Genomic DNA, 21537 nt, shown 5'->3' on the forward strand with positions numbered 1-21537 from the left:
AATGTCTATTTTGTTTGTTGTCTGTATGAGTTGACTTGGTGGCAAATGAGTTTCCCCACTGGGGATTAATAAAACTGTCTAATCTAATCTAATCTAATCTAACAACTCACCAACCAAGTTGTGTGTGTGTGTGTGTGTGTGTGTGTGTATTCTTCTCAGTGAACTGTATCAGTTCCTGCAGTAGCTTCCAGCTGCAGCAGTCAGTTCAGTCTCTGTTCAGTGTGACTGAGGGAAGTTTTTGTACGACGCTTTATCACTGTGTGAACAGACCTTGACTGTTGATAATATGGTAACTCTGACAGTAGTAAACTGCTGCATCTTCAGTCTGGACTCCACTGATGGTCAGAGTGAAGTCAGTCCCTGATCCACTGCCTGTAAAACGACCTGGAATACCTGATTTCCTCTGATTAGCATAGTAAATTAGCAGTTTAGGAGTTTCTCCATCTCTCTGTTGGTACCAGGCTAAACAGTGGTAGCTGCTCTCAATATGAACCTTCGGACTGGTTCGACAGTTGATGGTGACCGAGCCTCCCGGAGCAGACCTCACTGCTCCAGGCTGAGTCACTGTGATCTGGCCTCTGGACTCTGAGGATACAGAGACAAAAACATAAACCACCGTCATGGTTTTCTCCACTTCATTTCAGAGGGACAGATGTTCATAGAGGAGAGGAGTTTGATTCTCTGGACTTTACCAGTGAAGCAGCAGCAGAGGAGAGTCCAGATGAGGATGGAGATCAAAGTCATGTTTTGATGAGGAGGATTTCTGTGGCTTCTGTTGTCATGAAGGACAGCTGTCAGTCATCCAGTGTTCAACTCTCAGGACTATAAACTCTCCCAGAGCACTGGAGCATGGTGCTGCTGATGCAAAGTGGCTCTCTATGGAAATGCTCTGACTGACTCCAACAGGGACTTGGATTACTGTGATGATGCTGTTTCTAAATGGATCAATCAAGTTACCAAACTCTTGATTAACAATGTATGTAAGCTAAACTTTACAAATGAACACAAACACAAATGAAAAGTTATTAATGTTGTAAATTTGGGGCATAAATTGAAAGTCTAGCAAGTTATTACATCAGCGTTTACAAACTGCGTTTCACAGTGAGTAAACAAAACTAATTTTAAGTTGTTTTTTTAAATGTAGCCAAATTTATTTCCACTGTGATTTAATTTATTCCTGATCATTTGAGGAATCTTTCTGTGCTGATATGCATGAGAGGCTTCTTAAAGGGAAGTGAAACAATGTGTGAGTGAGTGACTGGTGGAGCATAAAAACCATCTGACAGAAACTCCTTAAAGGGGAAAATCGACTCTCACACAGTAAAGGTGTGAGAGTCAGCATGGGATTTCTACCAAAAAGCAAACTCTTCACTCAATGAGGCAACACACCTACAGCCTATACCTACAGAGATGCAAGAGGCACCAGCCTCATGTGGCCTCAACCATTGCTTCTTTTCCAACACTGTGCTGTTAAGTACTAAAACAAATAAATAAATCAACTTCATGAGAGCATTCCTAAACTATTGCTCTCTTCCTTTTTAGACATTTGGTGGATAAGTAACTCAATGTTTCGCTACAGGAATACTAGCTAACCATTAAGTGAGAATTAGCTTAGCGACTAACCACCTTGCAAACGCTAGCTAGCAACAACTAACGTTTGAGTTGGAACCCAGAGTGTTCTGTACTGATGCGTAATTATGATTGTAGGTTCTGTGTTTGGAAATACAGCGTGATATTATCAGTTATCAGTTCTGTATTATATAAAGCATCGTTTGATTGCTGGCTAACGAGCTAGCCAGTGTAGGCTACTTCCAGTATACTTTCAAAATAAAGCACTCTTGGGCGCTGAAACAGCACTAGCGTGTTATCTACAGTAGCGGCCTTAGCTATGTTTCACCCGTTTCAACTAAAACGGCCCCCGTACTCCCAAAGGGCCCCCGACTGACATGCAAGCATTGAATGATTCACCCACATTTTTCTATATATATATATATATATATATATAGAAGATATATATACACTGCTCAAAAAAATTAAAGGAACACTTTGAAAACACATCAGATCTCAATGGGAAAAAAAATCATGCTGGATATCTATACTGATATGGACTGGGTAATGTGTTAGGAACGAAAGGATGCCACATCGTTTGATGGAAATGAAAATTATCAACCTACAGAGCGCTGAATTCAAAGACACCCCGAAAATCAAAGAGATAAAATGATGCGGCAGGCTAGTCCATTTTGCTGAAATTTCATTGCAGCAACTCAAAATGGTACTCAGTAGTTTGTATGGCCCCCACGTGCTTGTATGCATGCCTGACAACGTCGGGGCATGCTCCTAATGAGACGACGGATGGTGTCCTGGGGTATCTCCTCCCAGATCTGGACCAGGGCATCACTGAGCTCCTGGACAGTCTGAGGTGCAATCTGGTGGCGTCGGATGGACCGAAACATAATGTCCCAGAGGTGTTCTATTGGATTTAGGCGAGCGTGGGGGCCAGTCAATGGTATCAATTCCTTCATCCTCCAGGAACTGCCTGCATACTCTCGCCACATGAGGCCGGGCATTGTCGTGCACCAGGAGGAACCCAGGACCCACTGCACCAGCATAGGGTCTGACAATGGGTCCAAGGATTTCATCCCGATACCTAATGGCAGTCAGGGTGCCGTTGTCTAGCCTGTAGAGGTCTGTGCGTCCCTCCATGGATATGCCTCCCCAGACCATCACTGACCCACCACCAAACCGGTCATGCTGAACGATGTTACAGGCAGCATAACGTTCTCCACGGCTTCTCCAGACCCTTTCACGTCTGTCACATGTGCTCAGGGTGAACCTGCTCTCATCTGTGAAAAGCACAGGGCGCCAGTGGCAGACCTGCCAATTCTGGTGTTCTATGGCAAATGCCAATCGAGCTCCATGGTGCCGGGCAGTGAGCACAGGGCCCACTAGAGGACGTAGGGCCCTCAGGCCACCCTCATGAAGTCAGTTTCTGATTGTTTGGTCAGAGACATTCACACCAGTGGCCTGCTGGAGGTCATTTTGTAGGGCTCTGGCAGTGCTCATCCTGTTCCTCCTTGCACAAAGGAGCAGATACCGGTCCTGCTGATGGGTTAAGGACCTTCTACGGCCCTGTCCAGCTCTCCTAGAGTAACTGCCTGTCTCCTGGAATCTCCTCCATGCTCTTGAGACTGTGCTGGGAGACACAGCAAACCTTCTGGCAATGGCACGTATTGATGTGCCATCCTGGAGGAGTTGGACTGCCTGTGCAACCTCTGTAGGGTCCAGGTATCGCCTCATGCTACCAGTAGTGACACTGACCCTAGCCAAATGCAAAACTAGTGAAAAACAGTCAGAAAAGATGAGGAGGGAAAAAATGTCAGTGGCCTCCACCTGTAAAACCATTCCTGTTTTGGGGGTCGTCTCATTGTTGCCCCTCTAGTGCACCTGTTGTTAATTTAATTAACACTAAAGCAGCTGAAACTGATTAACAACCCCCTCTGCTACTTAACTGACCAGATCAATATCCCAGAAGTTTAATTGACTTGATGCTATACTCTGATTAAAAAGTGTTCCTTTAATTTTTTTGATATATATATATATATATATATATTGTGGCGAGCTGTGGTTACTTCAATGAAAGATAACGCACTGGACACCGTTTCAAAGCTAGCAGCCAGCTTTAATTGCAGTTAGAACCAGTTAGCAGTTCAATATTCACAGCAAAACGGTAGACGGGTCATTTCTTTCACTACAAACATTACTAACAGTGTCAACTAATACGAACTAGTAAATTCTCAAACTAAAGCAAATACACATAATTAAAAGAATCTCTATAAGCAATTATTTAGGGTTAAATAATCCTACCAGGCCAACAGTGCATGAATAACAAGCTCTCCAGGCCTGACTGAGCTGTCCACAGTGCTGAAAGAGCACCAAGCACAATTCATTGTAAACAACCTGTAGTTTCAGACACTTTTCATTCCCAAGGAAAATATGGCATTGCTTTTGTTGTTAATTTAATGTAAGGGAATTGTTTAAGCTGTTACATAACACATAGGCCTAGTGCTACTCAATGCAGACTAGTAGTTACCGAGAAGGTTTTTTTCCAAAGCAAAAATGTCATTGTTTCAGTTGTAATTGTTTGTGTGAATTGTTTGGATTATTTGTTTGGATTATTTCTTATTATGTTGAGCAGTCCATGATGCTGAAAGTGCACATAATGCATTTAAGTTGAAGTCCGAAAATATACCATTATTGATGCAAACCAACTTGAATCCTCGCTTTTTTTCTCTTTTCTCTTTTATGTTTTTTTTTTCGCACATTAGCTCTTGAAACGGGCCCCCAGATGCTTAAGGCCGCCTCTGGTTATCTATGTTAACAGTTGGCAACCCTAAAAAGGTTATTACAGACCAGTGTTCAGTAATAACTTTCTCAGTTATTACTTAAGTTAAAACCTCACATGGCTTTAATAATCATTGTGAAAAGTATTTATAGACTTACACTTTATTTACAGCCAGCAAATAGCTACTGCTCATAAGTCGTCATAATTGTGTTATAGTATCATACAATTGCTAATAACCCTATACAGTGCTGTCACTTTACTTCAAGCAATGTCATGCTATAGCGTATTACTGATGTTTATAAGACATTATTCCATTTCAGACTTAGAATTTATAATCTGATACGAGAATTATGATACACTATGATCCTTGCAAAAAAAAGTCAGTGAGTGACCAGCAATTATAAAGTATTATGATACTTGACCTTATAAGTCATTATAAAATGCTTTATAAAGGGTTATGATTATTGTTATAAAGCATTATGAATATTTATGAGTGCTTGTAACTATAATTATACAGCGATATAAGCAGATTATAATGCATTATAAGTACGTTTATAATGCATTATAGACATGGGCGTCATAGAAAGTGTTACCAACTTTTTTTTTACCTCATTTTACCTCACAAACTTTACTAACAGAGCCAAACATTCTACAGCCTCAAAATGCATTTAAAACTCCTGTTTAGTTGTCAGGATGAACTATTTTTTTTTTTTACAGTGTAACAAATGCACCTGATCTAGTTGAAGTGACACCTAAGCTTTTCAGGGGTTCAGTATTCAGAACCTCAACCTATTGAATTATTCATAAAATTCATATTCTTATGATCTAGGGCAGTGTAATCAATATTTCTGAACATCAGAGAACTGAAACATAAACTTGTAATGCCGTGCACCAAGATACAAAAGTGATTGTTGAATTCTGTGATATTCCTCTCTTAATTTTCTATCCTGTCGTGTCCATGGTAAAAGAAATATCTGTTATTGATGGTTTCAATTGTTTCATATGATATTTGTTCAATTTCACCTTACAAGGATAAATGGCTTTGATTGATATGAACAGTCTTCCATTTAACCTGCCATTTATGTCAGTGTTATTAGAGTTGGTGTAAATGCTGCTGTACTCTGCTTTGATAATGTGAACCAAGTCTAATCATGCCAATAAAGCAACTGAGACAAATAGAGATAAATAGATGTTCACTATAATATTTCAAAGGGAAAGAGGTTGATAACATAGACAACAGCGCCCTCTGGTGTTTAATTAAGACATTGCAGCCTCTCAGGCCTGCTTTGTGTAGGTTGCTCCATTGACAGTGAATGAGAGATTGGCACAGTATAGTGACTCTTAGTCGCTTCTCATTCAATTTTCAATTGTTCTCCACTTCTAACTGGTTAATTTTGCAATGTGGAATTCAGGAGCAGGCTCAGTCTTTTCTTTTTCAGTTCTAATTGCTTTGAGTTGTGCAGTGTGGCGTTCAGGAACAGGCTCAGTCGTTTGAACTTCACTTCCAAGTAGTTCATTTTGCAGTGTGGCGTACAGGAACAGGCTCAGTCGTTTGAACTTCACTTCCAAGTAGTTCATTTTGCAGTGTGGCGTTCAGGAACAGGCTCAGTCATTTCTTTTTCAATTATAATTTCTTTCAAGGTGTGCAGTGTGGCGTTCAGGAACAGGCTCGGTCGTTTGATCTTCACTTCCAACTGGTAAATTTTGCAGTGTGGCATTCAGGAACCGGCTCAGTCATTTGTTTTTCAGTTCTGATTGCTTTGATTTTTGCAATGTGGCGTTCAGGAACTGGCTCAGTTGTTTCTCTTTCAATTCTAATTTCATTGAGTTTTGCAGCGTGGGGTTCAGGAACAGGCTCAGTCGTTTCTATTTCAATTCTGATTGCTTTGAGTTTTGCAGTGTGGTGTTAAGGAACAGGCTCAGTCATTTGTTACCCACTTCCAACTGGTTAATTTTGCAGTGTTGCATCAGGAGCAGGTTCATTTGTTTATTCCTCAATTCTAATTCGTTAGAGTTTTGCAGTGTGGTTTTCAGCAGCAAGCTTCGTTGTTTGTTCTTTAATTCTAATTGGTTAAAGTTTTGCAGTGTGGCGTTCAAGAACAGGCTAAGATGTTTGTTCTCCACTTCCAAATGTTAAGTGTTGTAGTGTGGCATTCAGCAGCAGGTTCAGGCATTTGTTCTGGCAACACTTGTGTGTGTGTGTGTGTGTGTGTGTGTGTGTGTGTATTTTTCGAAGAACACAACACATTTACTAGTGATATGATGTGTCTGTTTTGTGTTTGTTGTTTTTTCATGTTCATTGATGTGGGGTGTTTTGGTTTGCTGCCACTATTGGATGCAAGACAAATTTCTACTTTAGCAGACAATAAAGTCTAATCTAATCTTATCTAATCTCATTTTTAGCTAACATAGTTGACTGAACCATAGTTAGATCTACTATTTTCCACATTTGTTGGTGTTTTATCCATTGAACGATAATCGAGCCCACAGTTGGGTACATGTGTCAGACTGTCTTTGATGGTTGATAAATGTTTATATATCTATATCTATATGTATATCTCTCTCTCTATATATATATATGTATATATATATATGTGTGTGTGTGCATTACCTACATTACATTTCCTGTCCCACTAGAGGAGAGAGGACACTTGACCTGTGCTTTGGCAACATAAAGGGTGCATGTAGGGGGTATCCAAAACCACCACTAGGGGACTCAGACCATAACGCTGTCCACCTGGTCCCTCTCTATAAACAGCGGCTTAAAACCAGCAAGACTGAGTTGAGAAGCATCCAGACATGGAATGATGAATCAGTGGATTGTCTGAGAGGATGTTTTGACTGTACATCATGGGACATCTTCATAGATACCAGTGAGAACTTGGACGAGCTCAACACTGTGGCAACAGACTATATACACTTTTGTGTGGACAATGTTATACCAAGGAAATGTATCAAGATTTTTTCAAATGATAAACCACGGATACCAATGGAGAATTGAAAGCAGCACTGAGGAGGAAAAAGCAAGCGTTTCAGCAGGGTGATAGTAGGCAGGTTAGAGTTATGCAGAAGGAAATTAGGCAAATTGTCATTAGGTGTAAACATAAATATAAGCAGAAGATAGAAAGGAAGATGGGGGAGAACAACTTAAGGCAGGCATGGCAGGGAGTGTATACAATGATAGGACAGGAAAAGAAGAATAAATCACTTGTAGGTAATCATGGGGATGATTTGACCTTTGCAAATGAATTAAATAAATTCTATGGCAGGTTTGATACATCAGCTCTCAACACTGAGCGGAATCTGATTAGGCAACAACTTGACCCCGGCCAGGAAGTTATCATAACAGCAGAGGAAGTTAGTCGAACTTTTAAAAGGATTAACACAAGGAAAGCAGCTGGTCCTGACAGATTAACTGGCAGGGTACTGAAGGAGTGTAGGGAAGAGCTTAGTTTTGTTTATAGTCACTTGTTTCAAATCTCACTTGATACACACTGTGTTCCCAGAGCCTGGAAATCTTCACTTATAGTGGGAAACCACACAAAAACATGGAAACCACAGGCCTTAAATGATTACCGTCCAGCCTTAACATCTATTGTAGTGAAGAGTCTTGAGAGAATAGTGTTAGATCGTGTTCTCAGTGAGGTGCAAAACAAACTTGACCCACTGCAATTTGAATATAAAAGGGGGAGGGGCACAGAAGATGCGCTTTTGTATGTATTGCATAGAATTCAGTTTCATCTTGATCAACCAAAATGATATGTCTGCGCTATGTTTATGGACTTTCCATCCGCATTCAATACCATAAAACTGCATATTTTAATGGAAAGGCTGTTATGGTTAGAGGTGAATAGCAGAATCATCAGATGGGTCGAGTCCTTTTTGACTGACAGATCACAGTGTGTCAGAGTAAATGCTGCAATGTCCTCCCCTAGTATTACCAACACTGGGGCCCCACAAGGGCCCCAGTGTTGGTAATGCTCTTTATACAAATGAATGTAGGGATAACTCATCTGATGTTTTCAATGTTAAATTTGCTGATGATACAGTGATTGTTGGTTTGATCACTGAAGATGAAACAAAGTATTGTGGATGTGTGGATGAGTTTGTTAATTGGTGTCACGCCAGTTTTCTTCAGCTAAATACCAAAAAAACTAAGGAAATTATTTTTGATTTCAGAGCGAGTAGAAGGACACACCAACAAGTAGCTATTGATGGTGACTGTATGGAAGTGGTAAATGAATACAAATATCTAGGGACAGTAATTGATAAAAAACTATCATGGGATTTAAACACAGGTGTCATTTACAGGAAAGGATTACGAGTGTACTTCATGCGGAAGCTTCGACAGTTTGGAGTGGACAGACATATAACGGTTCTCTTTTATCGTTCATTTGTGGAGAGTATTCTAACTTTCTGCTTTATTGCCTGGTATTTCTCACTGTCTGTAGTTAACAAGAACAAACTCAAGAATCTAGCAAGATTGCGGGTCAGCAACAACATAGTATGACACTGCTCTGTGAGTCCCGAGTGGCGGGGAAAGGGCAGCGATCCTCAGTGACGTATCACACCCTCTCTATGGTGAATATGAGTTGTTACCATCAGGACGGAGGTACTGGGACGTCCCGTGCCCAGAGATCCTTTATACCTTCCAGTATAGCTCTGTTAAACAAATCCTGATGATATGAGGTGTGTCATTTGCATTTTGTTGTACTTAATTCTTGATTGTTGGTGATGTTGATGTGGAGCACTTTGTTGTTAAATGTCTGTCTTTCATTGTAATGTCCTTTCTGTTGTGGTTGTATTTGTCTGACAGTTGCCACAGACACAAAGAGAATTTCTGAAAGGATAATAAACGAAAATAACTAACTAGTTCCTCCCTATGACTATTGTGAACATGCATCTCTTTTTTCCATACAAAACAGTTGCAGACATTCACAAAAACGGACGCCACTTGTGTTAATTTTTTCTTTTTAATGTCTTCTTTACATTATGTTACAGTATTAACAATGTTCCTCTTGTGGTTTTTCTACCCATTGGGTAGGACATGTGCATAATATATTAAAATTATATACAACACTGTACAAATAAACAGAGTCAGACCACTGAAAAAAGCACCATTGGAAGTGAGGCACAACAAAGGTGGGGGCTTTTTGAGTGCAAGTGGTTTCCTATGGCTGCTCCAACGTCACCATCAGGCACCGAATTAGCTCACATATATATTTAACATGCAAACCCTCTTAAAAACAAATTGGAAAAAACGTATCCTTTGTAAACTACAAGAGCAAAAAGCCTATTTGTGATAAGGAAACATAAAAAAAGAGCAAAAACATTGACTTTCTATAGTTTTTCTCGAAATAACGTCTTGAACACATACCAATGGAAAGAGCGGACGTACTAACATTGACAACAGCAGCAGCAGCAGCAGCACGAAGAAGCAGCACATAGCAGCAGCAATACTGAATAACAGAGCTTCACCTGGGCGCTCAGAATGAGTGACAAGGAGCAAAAACCAGGAGAATGGAGTTTGAAGTCCGAGGCCGGGCTGCTGTCAGGTGGAATCGAGCAACGGCCATTTCCTTTGAGCTAGAATTTCAGCATTCATAACACAAATGAGCATGTAGAAACTGAAACTTGGGTGAAATTCACGGCCCCAGCATGAACAAATTAAGTTTGTAGCTACCGCTTATCAAATGGCTTCGCCATTCATGGAAAACAACAAAAACAAAAACATCCCCTCAAACTGTAACATCAAATAAATAAGAATAAATAAACTCTTCTCAGATAGTTTTTACGTGGGTCTATCTAAAACAGAGGGTCCACAAACAAGTGTTTTTTTCTTGAAACGTTTGGGTCCACAACACCAGGTCTCTGAACCATTCAAAACTTAAACTTCACTCTTTGTCCAGCGGCATACCAACTGCATTATCATTCTTTGCTGTGAAATGTGTGGGCCAAAGCTTCAAGTTCAACATTTTTATGTCAATAATTCAGATCAGCCTTTGTTTTCATTTCCTCCTTTTGTTCCTGCTGATATCTGTGAGTCTTCAGGTATAACTAACACTGCTGATCTAACCATTCAGCAATTTGCTTTCATTCAAAATTGGCATATATCTTGAAAATTGTTGAAATTCATGACATATCTCAGAAGTGAAAATGATCCGATCGTCAAAAATGTTATTATTTTGTTGGCACAGGTCTTTTGGTAGCTAGCTAATAACAAATGTTATTTCATAATGAGTTTTTACTTTCATCTCAACAATCTTTATGTGGCCAGATTTTTCAAATAGACGATATCTAACACTGGAATTAAGTTCTCCCAGTATTTGATGTGGTGAAATGTGAGCTTTGATGTTAGGTCAATTATGTGCCAGCAGAGTTTGTATTAGAATTGCATAAATTTGAACTGCTGAATTAAAAAAATGAATATTATTTTTAATTATGTTTTTGCATAAATTCAAAGATTTAATTTGTAAGGCGCGATTTGAAACTGAATGCAGTGGCTTGAAACTGAATGTGATTACTACTGAATTTAACTTACACGATTATTTCAAATTTATCTTTCTCAATTCTTAATTCAAATTCAGTTTTCTCGATTCAGATTGAGCTCTCTGAGACACACTAAATGAACTTAGGAAAAGCAAACGAGCAAAGATCGAGTCCTACAATGGAGGAGTGCACACTACAACAGCTACCCTGTGGCCAATTGGCCAAACTGAATTTGAAATACATATATATAAATATATGGTTGAATTATGTAGTTAAAAGTTAAATTCAGTAATAATCACATTCAATTTCAAGTTATTGCATTCAATTTTAAATTGTGCCTTACAAATTACATTTTTGAATTCAACAGTTCAATATGAGCGTGGCAAATTCAAATGCAACGTCTGCGGGCACAAATCTCTTTCAATAGACTTGAGCGAGGCCGACCATTGCTATGCATGTGTAACCCACATATGAAATCACACTGTAGTAATTAATGTCATCTTGCATTTTCTGTTGCATTTTGATCCAAATACACACAAGGCAAGGGCTACACAATTTTTCAGCAGTGAAAGTGCTTTACGGTAATGCCATGTTGTGTGGATAGGTGGCGCATGTGCATTGCACTGTGAAAATTCCTGAAGGGAGAAAGAGAGCATTGTGTATGAGCTCTGTGTAAGAAAGTAATGCGAGTGCTTAAAGAGTAACTAAACCCCACCCAAATCTTTAGTGAAGCCTGACACCTACTGGTGAAAAGTAGGGTACTGCACTGGCCGTCTGCTGTTGGCTGGTGTTTGTGCCAGGGGATGTCACCTTCCATAGAGTGCAACAGGTGGTGACATCACCTGGCACAAAGACCAGCCAATAACAGATGAGCAGTGCAGTACCCTACTTTTCACCATTAGGCATCAGGCTTCACCAAATACTAGTACTGCCATGGAGTGTCTGCCGTAATATTGTTTCTAAAATCTTACTTTTGAAATAGGTAAGCTCATTCAAGTTTGGGTCCTTGTAAACTAAGTTTTCTGTGATATATTACAACCGCATTGTCGGGAGTTCACAGTTCAAAACATGCTAGCAATCGTCTGTTAGCTATTTAGCTGCACAAAATACTTTGCTAGTTGATAGAATTCATGCCATGACTGGATTTGCCTTGTTCAATTATTTTACATGCCTCATATAGGTGTTACATGTTATGGTTTATGAGGAGCATGTTTGGTGAAAGTTTGATTTTATGTTACGCAATGTGTTCCGTTATTACCAAGCAAATGTAGCCTGCTATCTATGCTGAAGACTAACCACGCAGTATGCAGGGAATGCTTTATCCTACTATAAAACGAGGAAAGCTCTGTCCGTCTGTCTGTCTGCATCCATTTTGCTCCTCAATGGGTTGGCCAATCAATCTGAAACTGTAAATGGGTATTGAGCACTGGCATAGGCAGGGACTGACAAAGCTGATTTTTCCATTTTCCAAAATCTACGTTGTTTATGCGCATTTTTGGCAAGTCTGCGCGGAGTATGGACTAGTAATCATTACTGTTCAAATGTGTATTGCACTGTGAAAACTCCTGAAGAGAGCATTGTGTATGAGCTCTGTGTAAGAAAGTAATGCAAGTGCTTAAATACTAGTATTGCCGTGGAGTGTCTGCCGGAATATTGTTTGTAAAATCTTAAATGTGCCAGCGCGGGAGACGGGTGAGAAGGGGCTGCCGTTTTCTCCACTGCCGATTGGACCGCTCTACAGACATCGACCAAGTGGGATTTAACTCACTTTTCCAGTCAGCTATTCTTCTCTTCAAGTAAGATCGCTCCTTACATGCATTAAAAGACTTCAGGATTAAAGGCACCATCAAGAAACTATTTGACTTTGTTATTTTTCTGGGACACTTCCCCAAGAAAAGAAAGACAAAACTGAGCTCATAACTCTTATTAACTAGGTGGTTGTGCACAACTAGAAGTTCCGCTGCAGCTAGATAGGATTTGTTTTCTGGGTTGTTTTTTTTTTATTATTATATTTTTTTTTTTTACGGCCGAGTTTTTTTTTTAAACTTAAATGATCTTCGAGAATGGTGAAATACTGTACTCCAGGTTCCATGATATGCATGTAAATGCTTGTTTGGTTTCATAAGAGACAAACATTCAAATTTAAAGTCTGAAATCCTCCACTGTCCAAAAGTAATAATCTAGAAATTTCATATGTATTATTATCTTTTATCAATCGAACCAGGATGCTATAACTTAAATGTAAGAGTGTGTAATCCCAGACCTTGTGGGTAAATTTTCCAGTATTTCAAATTTAGGATTTTAATGAGACCTGGTAATGCGTGGACTTGAAAGGGAGCAATTTTGAAAACTGTAAAGCACATTTCCTGAGACTCTGCACTTCACGTAAACAAAGTCGGGGACCATGCAGAAAAAACCACAACCCCATGTAAACTAAACTTCCCACGATTCCTCCTGCTCTTGGGTCCCCGTAAAAAGCAATGGACTGACGAACGCACAAAGTGCTACTGGACTGGCTTGCAGAGATGGTGGCATCCAAACAAAGACTGGATGGACCATTTTCTAGTCCATCTCAGGGAACAGAACTAGAAAAATGGCTCGTAGTTGAACGTCTAACATCTGAATATTTTAGGCTGGAGCAGAGTTCTGTCTCTCAACAGATTCAATGAAAACAAACCCAAACATACCATATATACTGACAATACAACTCAGGAGCTCACTGACAAGAAACTCAAAACAACAGAAGCATTATCTGCTTTTAAACAATAAGTTAGTGCAACTTCAGATTTGCTTCTGTTACATACATCCCCCTGATTAATGGTGTGAATCATGGCACTACAAAATTTGGATTTGATTGGATTCTGAAGGTTTGTGCACAGATCTGGGAAATAATAAATAACAACAAAAATGCCTGTTTTTTTTTCCAATGCCTGGCCTGAGTCCTCTTTCCAACAAGTTCAGCAATCTCACATGTCCACAATCTTAACATACGTAAATGAAAAGCATACAAAAATAGACAAAAACAAACAAAATGAGCTAGTAAGCCATAGTATCCAAGCGAAAGCTCACAGCTCCAGCTCAAATATTACAAAAAAGATCCTCTCATAAACTCGGTTCCTCAGTGTTTGTTCAGTGTTTGGAGGGAGGGAGTAGATCTCGGTTAGGTAGGCTACTCTCCTTTTAGGTGATAGAAGGGAGGAGTAAAGTGGAGTTTGTTTTGTACATTCCAACTCCTGCCTCTTTCCTCTCTCACACCAGATTCCCCCGTTGACTGTCCTTGCTCTTGCCACTGGAGGCCGCCGTTGTGCTTTCCTGGCCACCGCTGCCGGCCTGGTACACTGTCTGGGAACTGCTGGTTCCTAACCTATGGCCCGGCGGCGGGGCGTTATTGCTATACTGGCTGTGAAAGGCTGTGGAGCCCGGGTAGTGTCCCATCACCTCACTGTAGGTGGGCGGCGGGCCCTCCATCCTGGCGTTGGCGGCGCTCACTCCGGAGTTGCTGCTGGGCGGCTGCAGACTCCCGCCGTGGATGTAAATGTCTATGAAGTCGCTGTCGAAGACGGTCCGGTTCGGGGGGGCGCGCACCGAGGCCCGGCTCAGCTCCAGCTGCTGCTCCGGGTGGCGGAGCTGCAGGCTGCAGGGACCCTTGTAGGGCGGCAGCTCCTCCCCGTCCGACAGGCAGATGGTGGGGGGGAGGTCGATGATCTCCTGCGGCAGGTAGGGGTAGGTGGGCTGGAAGCGACACAGACGCTGCTGCTGCTGCTGCATGAAGGATGGCAGGTTGCTGGTTAGACGCCCACACATCACCTGGACACACACACACACACCAAAGGAAAAGAATTTCAGTCAACAGGCACAGGTGCTTTACAGGGTCTATGTGTCATTTCTGGTCCAATGCTGGCTTCTATCATTCAGCGTCATTGCAATCTCGGAACCCATCGTCTATCGGTCTGAGGACGATTAGACTCTGGGGGCGACGGCCAATATTTCGGGGTTTCCGGTGTAGCCAGCGGACATCCGGGCCAAGACTTCCTCTTCCGTGCGCCGGTCATTGTTTACAGTCCGATTAGCAACTTGAGACGCGAGAGTCGAACGTTTCTCCACACAATACACAAACATTGATACTTTTTGTAGGTGTTTTAGGTCCAGACGACATTTCGGCTAATCTCTATGAACAGATATCTGCATATGAGACGTCGTCTCTCAACTCCAACTCCATTCTCACGTCTCAAGTTGGACTGTAAACAATGAATCGGACTGTAAACAATGACCGGCGCACAGAAGAAGGAAGTCTTGGCCCGGATGTCCGCTGGCTACACCGGTCGGACTGTTTCACAATCAACAACAATGAACGTTCTGTCACATTTTACCAAGTTAGCGCATTTTTTTTGTTCGATGGACACTTGCCGTGATTAGGATACTGACATTTCCACGATTCCTGCTGTCTGTGGAACATATCGAAGATAAAGAGTCACTATTTTGTGCGTGAAGTAACACCACTTCCCCGGCGCATTTGGGCCAATCCGTTAGAATTCGAGCTGTTTGGAGGATTATATACACTCCGAATTTACCAGAAGACCCTACCGATTGGTAATAAAGTCTCAAATTATATTTTCCGATGTGTGTTTTTTGCCAATAAGTAAGGCAAAAAAAAAAAAAAGCCAGATTTTTGAATGGACCTTGGCGTGGCAGGAGGGCCTTCAAACTAAACAACAAAAACACAACAAAAACAATCTCTGCAGCACGTGCGCTGTGGCTGTTCACTTTGTTTCACTCACTACCATTCGTGAACCTCTGCTGAAATTTACTAGTCATATTATGCTTCAGTACAGCAGAAATATTACACATTTAACCTTTACGTAGCATCATCTTGGATGTGGGCGTTTCTGCTTCTTCTGATATGACGTGAACGCAGCATTAGTCAGAAAACATTAATTTTGTAGGCCAATATTTGTCAACAGTGACCTCTTATCAACGTTAGAGTGTAAAAGTTAATGATGCGGCTCAACATCCGTACTTACCTCAGTCGTTCCCTGCTGAGTCAGCACACTGTCTGGCCACACGCTGCCATCCTGAGAGAGAGAGGGAGAGAGAGAGAGAGAGAAAGACAGAGTATGAGGACGGAGGTCATTAAAATTCAGTTTGGCTGTGTCTGGCATAAAGTGCTGACTAAGAGGAATCTCTGCTGCAGCCCTGTCTGTGTGTGTGTGTGTGTGTGTGTGTGTGTGTCGGCTGCAGTGGGTTCTCTCTGCAGTCTGACTGGCCACTAGCCCCCACACAGCTGTAGTCCTATTAGAACTAATGAAGACAGCAGACAGTCAAGTGGTACCTGCTTCACACTGAGGCTACATTGGTGTTATTGTTCAGGGATTTATGAGACAGTACATTTTATTTGACATGACTGACTGAAAACATGATTCATGAGCCAATAGGCTGTAGACAGTAGCCAGTACCTGCCAATAAAAGTCCATAGATATTTCCTATTATTATTAATCTGTAAAACTAACAACATTTAGACAGAGTTGGTCTTAGTGATATACTGTTTCACATGACAGACCGCTGTTACACATATCATAATATCGCTCCACAATGAAGTCCAGTCAATTCTGTTGATTTCTAATCAAAGTAACTGGTGACACCTTGTGACTAAAAGACGTTACTGCTTGGTTACTGCAGACAGTTCTGCTGGACTAAAATCATTTTATATCAATATTTCATATCAAATGATTAACCTCCTTGGTAGGTAGCTATGTAATAAGTGAGATAAAGTACAGTGTTGAGATCTTGATTCATCCTGTCAGACCTATTTTGCAATAATGACAGGTCGCACATTATCCCTTACTAACATTTTTATACTTTTTAAGGCCATAAATGTATAGAACTTAATGGAAGACTTTTTAAGCACCCATGAATACCCTGCTCCTGTTGTCTCTGTCTCTAAAGATGAGAGAACTGGCTTGTGTGTGTGTGTGTGTGCCTATCTTCTGTCTATGAGGAGCTCACAAAGGAGTCTACAGTCTAGACTGTGGCTGCTGGACCATTCACCTCGAAACAGGGAAGACAGGAAGGGTCTGGAATAGATAGAGTGTGTGTGTGTGTGTGTGTGTGTGTGTGTGTGTGTGTCTCAGAAAATGGTGTATTCTCCATTAAGTGAGAACACGAATATCATCCATGGGTCCCCGGTAGATCGTTGGCTCCAATGCGCTCCATGCTAACACTTTTAGCATACACATGTACATTGTGTGTGCTTAAGTGTTAGCATGGAGTTTACTATTACTCAACATAGTGTATGCTAATGGAGCCTACTATGACTGAACATAGTATGCTTAGTGTTAGCATGGAGCTTACTATCACTCAACATGGTGTATGTTAGAGTGTATGCTAAACAAGCTTACTATCACTTAACATAGTGTATGCTAATGGAGCCTACTATGACTGAACATAGTGTATGCTTAAGTGTTAGCATGGAGTTTACTATCACTCAACATAGTGTATGCTAGAGTGTATGCTAAACGAGCTTACTATCACTCAACATAGTGTATGCTAATGGCGCCTACTATCACTCAACATAGTGTATGCTTAAGTGTTAGCATGGAGTTTACTATCACTCAACATAGTGTATGCTAGAGTGTATGCTAAACGAGCTTACTATCACTCAACATAGTGTATGCTAATGGCGCCTACTATCACTCAACATAGTGTATGCTAAAGTGTTAGCATGGAGTTTACTATCACTCAACATAGTGTATGGTAAAGTGTTAGCATGGAGTTTACTATCACTTAACATAGTGTATGCTAAAGTGTATGCTAAAGCAGCCTATCACTCAACATAGTGTATGCTAATGGAGCCTACTATCACTGAACATAGTGTATGCTAGAGTGTATGCTAATACAGCTTACTATCACTCAACATAGTGTATGCTAATGGAGCCTACTATCACTCAACACAGTGTATGCTAAAGTGTTAGCATGGTGTTTACTATCACTCAACATCGTGTATGCTAAAGTGTTAGCGCAGAGCCTACTATCACTCAACATAGTGTATGCTAATTGCGCCTACTATAACTGAACCTAGTGCTAGCATGGAGCACCAGAGCTAACGATTCAATGGGGACACATAAATGGTTTGGTGTCCAATGTCATAAAATACAATATATAAGCTAGAACAGGTAAACATGTGCAGACGTGGTTGTAGCGCCACCTACCAGTTGTGTGGCCTGGTCTCTCTGGGCGTGGCTGTGCCTGCTGAGGAAGGCCAGGGCTGACAGCCGATAGTGGTTAAGAAGGCAGATGATCACGACTACCATCACTGTCATCACCACCAGGATAATTATTATCTGAACAAACTCCAGTTCAGCTGTCAACACAGAAAGATAGAGAGAAGCACAGAGAAAAAATTATAAGGACGATTTTTTTTTTACCCATTTAAGTATTTAAATAACCTCCACACTGCACATATTAGAGGCTTTGCAGTTGTGTCACAAATGTATCAACCACAGATGGCTCCATCGTGGAGGTCCACCGGAGAATTAGCTGTTCGTTAATAATGTCTGAAATATATAACAACCAGGCTACAAAAACAGAGATACCTGAAAAAGAGATTGTTGTGCTGTGGCTGTGAAAGTAATAGTCTGAAAAGGTGGATTTACTTCCAAATGTAGGTTACTGTGACACAGTAAACTGTCTTGTCTTTAGCCCTAGTCTCTACTCCAAAACACTGAGTTGTAGCTTGAGAAGAGTCAGCTCAGTTAAAGGAATAGTTCACCTAAAAATGAAAATTCTGTCATCATCTACTCACCCTCATGCCAAATGAAACACAGGTGAAATTTGTTAGTCCATATAACACACAGGGAGGTTGCCAGCACAACTTGGTAGCAGCCTTCTCCAAAACAACTGAAGTCAATGGGGACCTGTTCTTTAGAGTTCCAAAACAAAAACAGCCAAACAATCACACTGTGAATAGAAAGACCTATACACCATTATTTGTTGCAAATCAATCAGCTGTAGTTAAGATTTGCACTAAATGATGGTGTAAATATACTGTAGGTCTTTTTGGAACTCTGAAGAACTGGTCCCCACTGACTTCAGTTGTTTTGGAGAAGGCTGCTATGGAGTTGTGCTGGCAACCTCCCTGTGTGTTATATGGACAAACTTCACCTGTGTTTCAACTGGCATGAGGGGGAGTAGATGATGACAGAATTTTCATTTTTGGGTGAACTATTCCTTTAACCTGAACAAACAGCTGGTGGTTGGTTTTGATGGCTAGCTAACTAGTCAGCAGGATAATTTAGCAAAACAAATGATGTTAATGTTAATTTGTGATGACTAGCCACTACTAACACAAACGTTTAGATGTTAGCTAGTGTGCAAATGTGTTAATAGCAGACCAGATAGCTAGCTAACAAGCTGGCTAAACAAAAAAAAGAAAATTAGTAAATGAAAAGTAAATATCTATTCAATTCTGTTGAGACAGCGAGGTCGTACTTTTAGAAATCCGAACAGCTGTTCATACCCGCTGTTGCCCAAGAGCTGAGGACCTCCACTAATAAATCTCTATTGTCCTATTATTTTCTGAACTCTTCAATGAATGCTGTATACATTTATTCAGAGAGGCTGGACACTGATTAGCTGAAGTGAATTACATTCATATTCACACGTATAAACACGTGTCTGGACAGAACGCTGGCTCAAAAAGGTTGAAACCAAAGTGCAAACAGCCCAGTATGATGGAGAGTGAGAAAAATATAATGATTCATCTGGTCTTATTACTCCAAAATATACATAAATACAAAAATATAGGACAATTACAGTACAATTATTGTATAAATGATGGCAGAAGCAACCAAGTAAGACATTTTTAAGATACAAAAGATACAGATAGATGCCGATAACAGGTCTGGGAGCAGGCGTTGGCTAACTGCTGTGCAGCTAGGCAGGCCACCATGAACAACCCAATTCATATGTGGGCCGAATCCAGGCCTAGAGTTTGATATATGTGATCTCGAGGACACACTGAAAAGAAACCAACCAGAACTTGCACACTGCTAAAAATGGAAGAAATCCAAAAGAGGCCAACTGATGCAAAAAAATGGCCTGAACTTTATTTAGGCCTGCATGAGGTGCAACATGGGAGTGACCAAAAAAATGCTACACACACACACACACACACACACACACACACACACACACACATATCCACCCCTACACTCCATAAAGCTTCCAATCTGGCAGTCTCCTGGCCTTAGCTGGATTATCTGATCACGCACATACACACACATACCCACAAACCTCACTTTACACAAGAGGCTCTAATCCCAAACCTCAGTTGGCCAAAGTCTCAGACAGGGACTCCCCCAAACCCCCCACCCCACTCTCAACACACACACACACACATACACACACACAGTACATATAGATAGAGAAGGAACACAGCAAAGAGTCAACTTTTCTTTTCCCCTGGACTCTAAAGACTACAAAAGCTACGAACAAAAGAATCTAATAAAATTGTGCTTTAAAAATTGTCAAATTTGGTTCCGGTTTACACCTGACATGGAGTAGTCGCAAGTCTAACGTGCTCCGTATATTTTAGCTTGTTATTCTCAGTAGGACACGACATTTTAATATTCTGGTGGCATAGCTCGGTAGCCTACACATTGCAGAACCATTTGTGCGTGTAATGGCGAGTAAGACCCAGAAGAAGTCAGCCAAAGTCGCGGCGCAAAGTTTGGCTAGCCCTGCACTCAAACAAACGCTAATGGCTAATGCTAACACTACCGTCCGTCACCCGGATCCTCCATCGCCTATACAGCAACCCGAGGACAACGCTCTTCTCCAGCTAGTTAAAGCCGAGATGGGCACTTCTCGTCAACTGTTGGGTGACATAATCAAACAAGAGATGGCTAGTTTCCGTGCTGAAATCAAGCAAGACCTGGAGGCCCTCCGACATGACACCAAAGCTGATATCGCCTCTCTAAAAACGGAGTTCAGAGCCGAGATGGCGTCTTTGCGCTCAACACAGACCGAGACGGCCACAGCTATTCGGGAGATCGAGGGCGCGCTGAACCGCCATGATTCCAGCATCAACGAGATAAAGGGTACCATTTCAAGACTCAAACAGGTGGTTGGGAATCTGAAGGACCGGAATGATGACCTAGAGAACAGAAGCCGCCGTCAGAATCTGAGGATTATCGGGATCCCCGAGGGTGCAGAAAATGGCAAACCCACTGCATTCATGGCTTCATTTTTTACCGAGGTTCTGGGCGATGAGATAACTAACCCCCTGGTGCTAGACCGCGCTCACAGATCTCTGGCTCCTAAACCCAAACCCGGCGACCGCCCCAGACCCGTGATAGTGCGGCTTCACTACTACTCGGATAAGGAGAAGATCCTACAAGTATCCAGAAATAAGGGCGAGCTCAAATTCAAAGGGGCAAGGGTTCACATATTTCCGGACATGAGTGCCGAGCTCAGCCGCCGCAGGGCAGCTTTCACCCCGGTCAAGGCCAAGCTCAGACAGGCAGGCATCACATACGGTCTGTACCATCCAGCTGAGCTGCGTCTCACCTCCGACGGCGTTTCATACTCCTTCAAGGCTCCCGCAGATGTGGAGGATTTCCTCACTAAACGGATTCGTCCCTCCTCGGAGACGTAAATAAAGGAAGAAGGCGATGTGCTATAACCTAATGATACTCCGATGACAGTTTTTG

General features: G+C 41.5%; 1 protein-coding gene across 1 annotated transcript in view; it reads right to left on the minus strand.

Annotated features, from left to right (window-relative positions):
* Nucleotides 1-14080: 14080 nt before the first annotated feature.
* LOC139644101 (protein TMEPAI-like) overlaps nucleotides 14081-21537 on the minus strand; it is a 32081-nt gene continuing 24624 nt past the window's right edge. The window contains exons 2-4 of the mRNA XM_071519483.1: nucleotides 18037-18188; nucleotides 15853-15903; nucleotides 14081-14638 (exon numbers count right to left, since the gene is read on the minus strand). Of these exons, the coding sequence (XP_071375584.1) occupies nucleotides 14081-14638; nucleotides 15853-15903; nucleotides 18037-18188 (761 nt within the window). The remainder of the gene's footprint in view (nucleotides 14639-15852; nucleotides 15904-18036; nucleotides 18189-21537) is intronic.

Source organism: Centroberyx affinis, unplaced genomic scaffold, assembly GCF_046629955.1.
Source record: "Centroberyx affinis isolate AG114_WGS23_722 - 3 ecotype Tasmania unplaced genomic scaffold, CSIRO-AGI_Caff_v1 ptg000701l_1, whole genome shotgun sequence".
NCBI classification, from domain to species: domain Eukaryota; kingdom Metazoa; phylum Chordata; class Actinopteri; order Beryciformes; family Berycidae; genus Centroberyx; species Centroberyx affinis.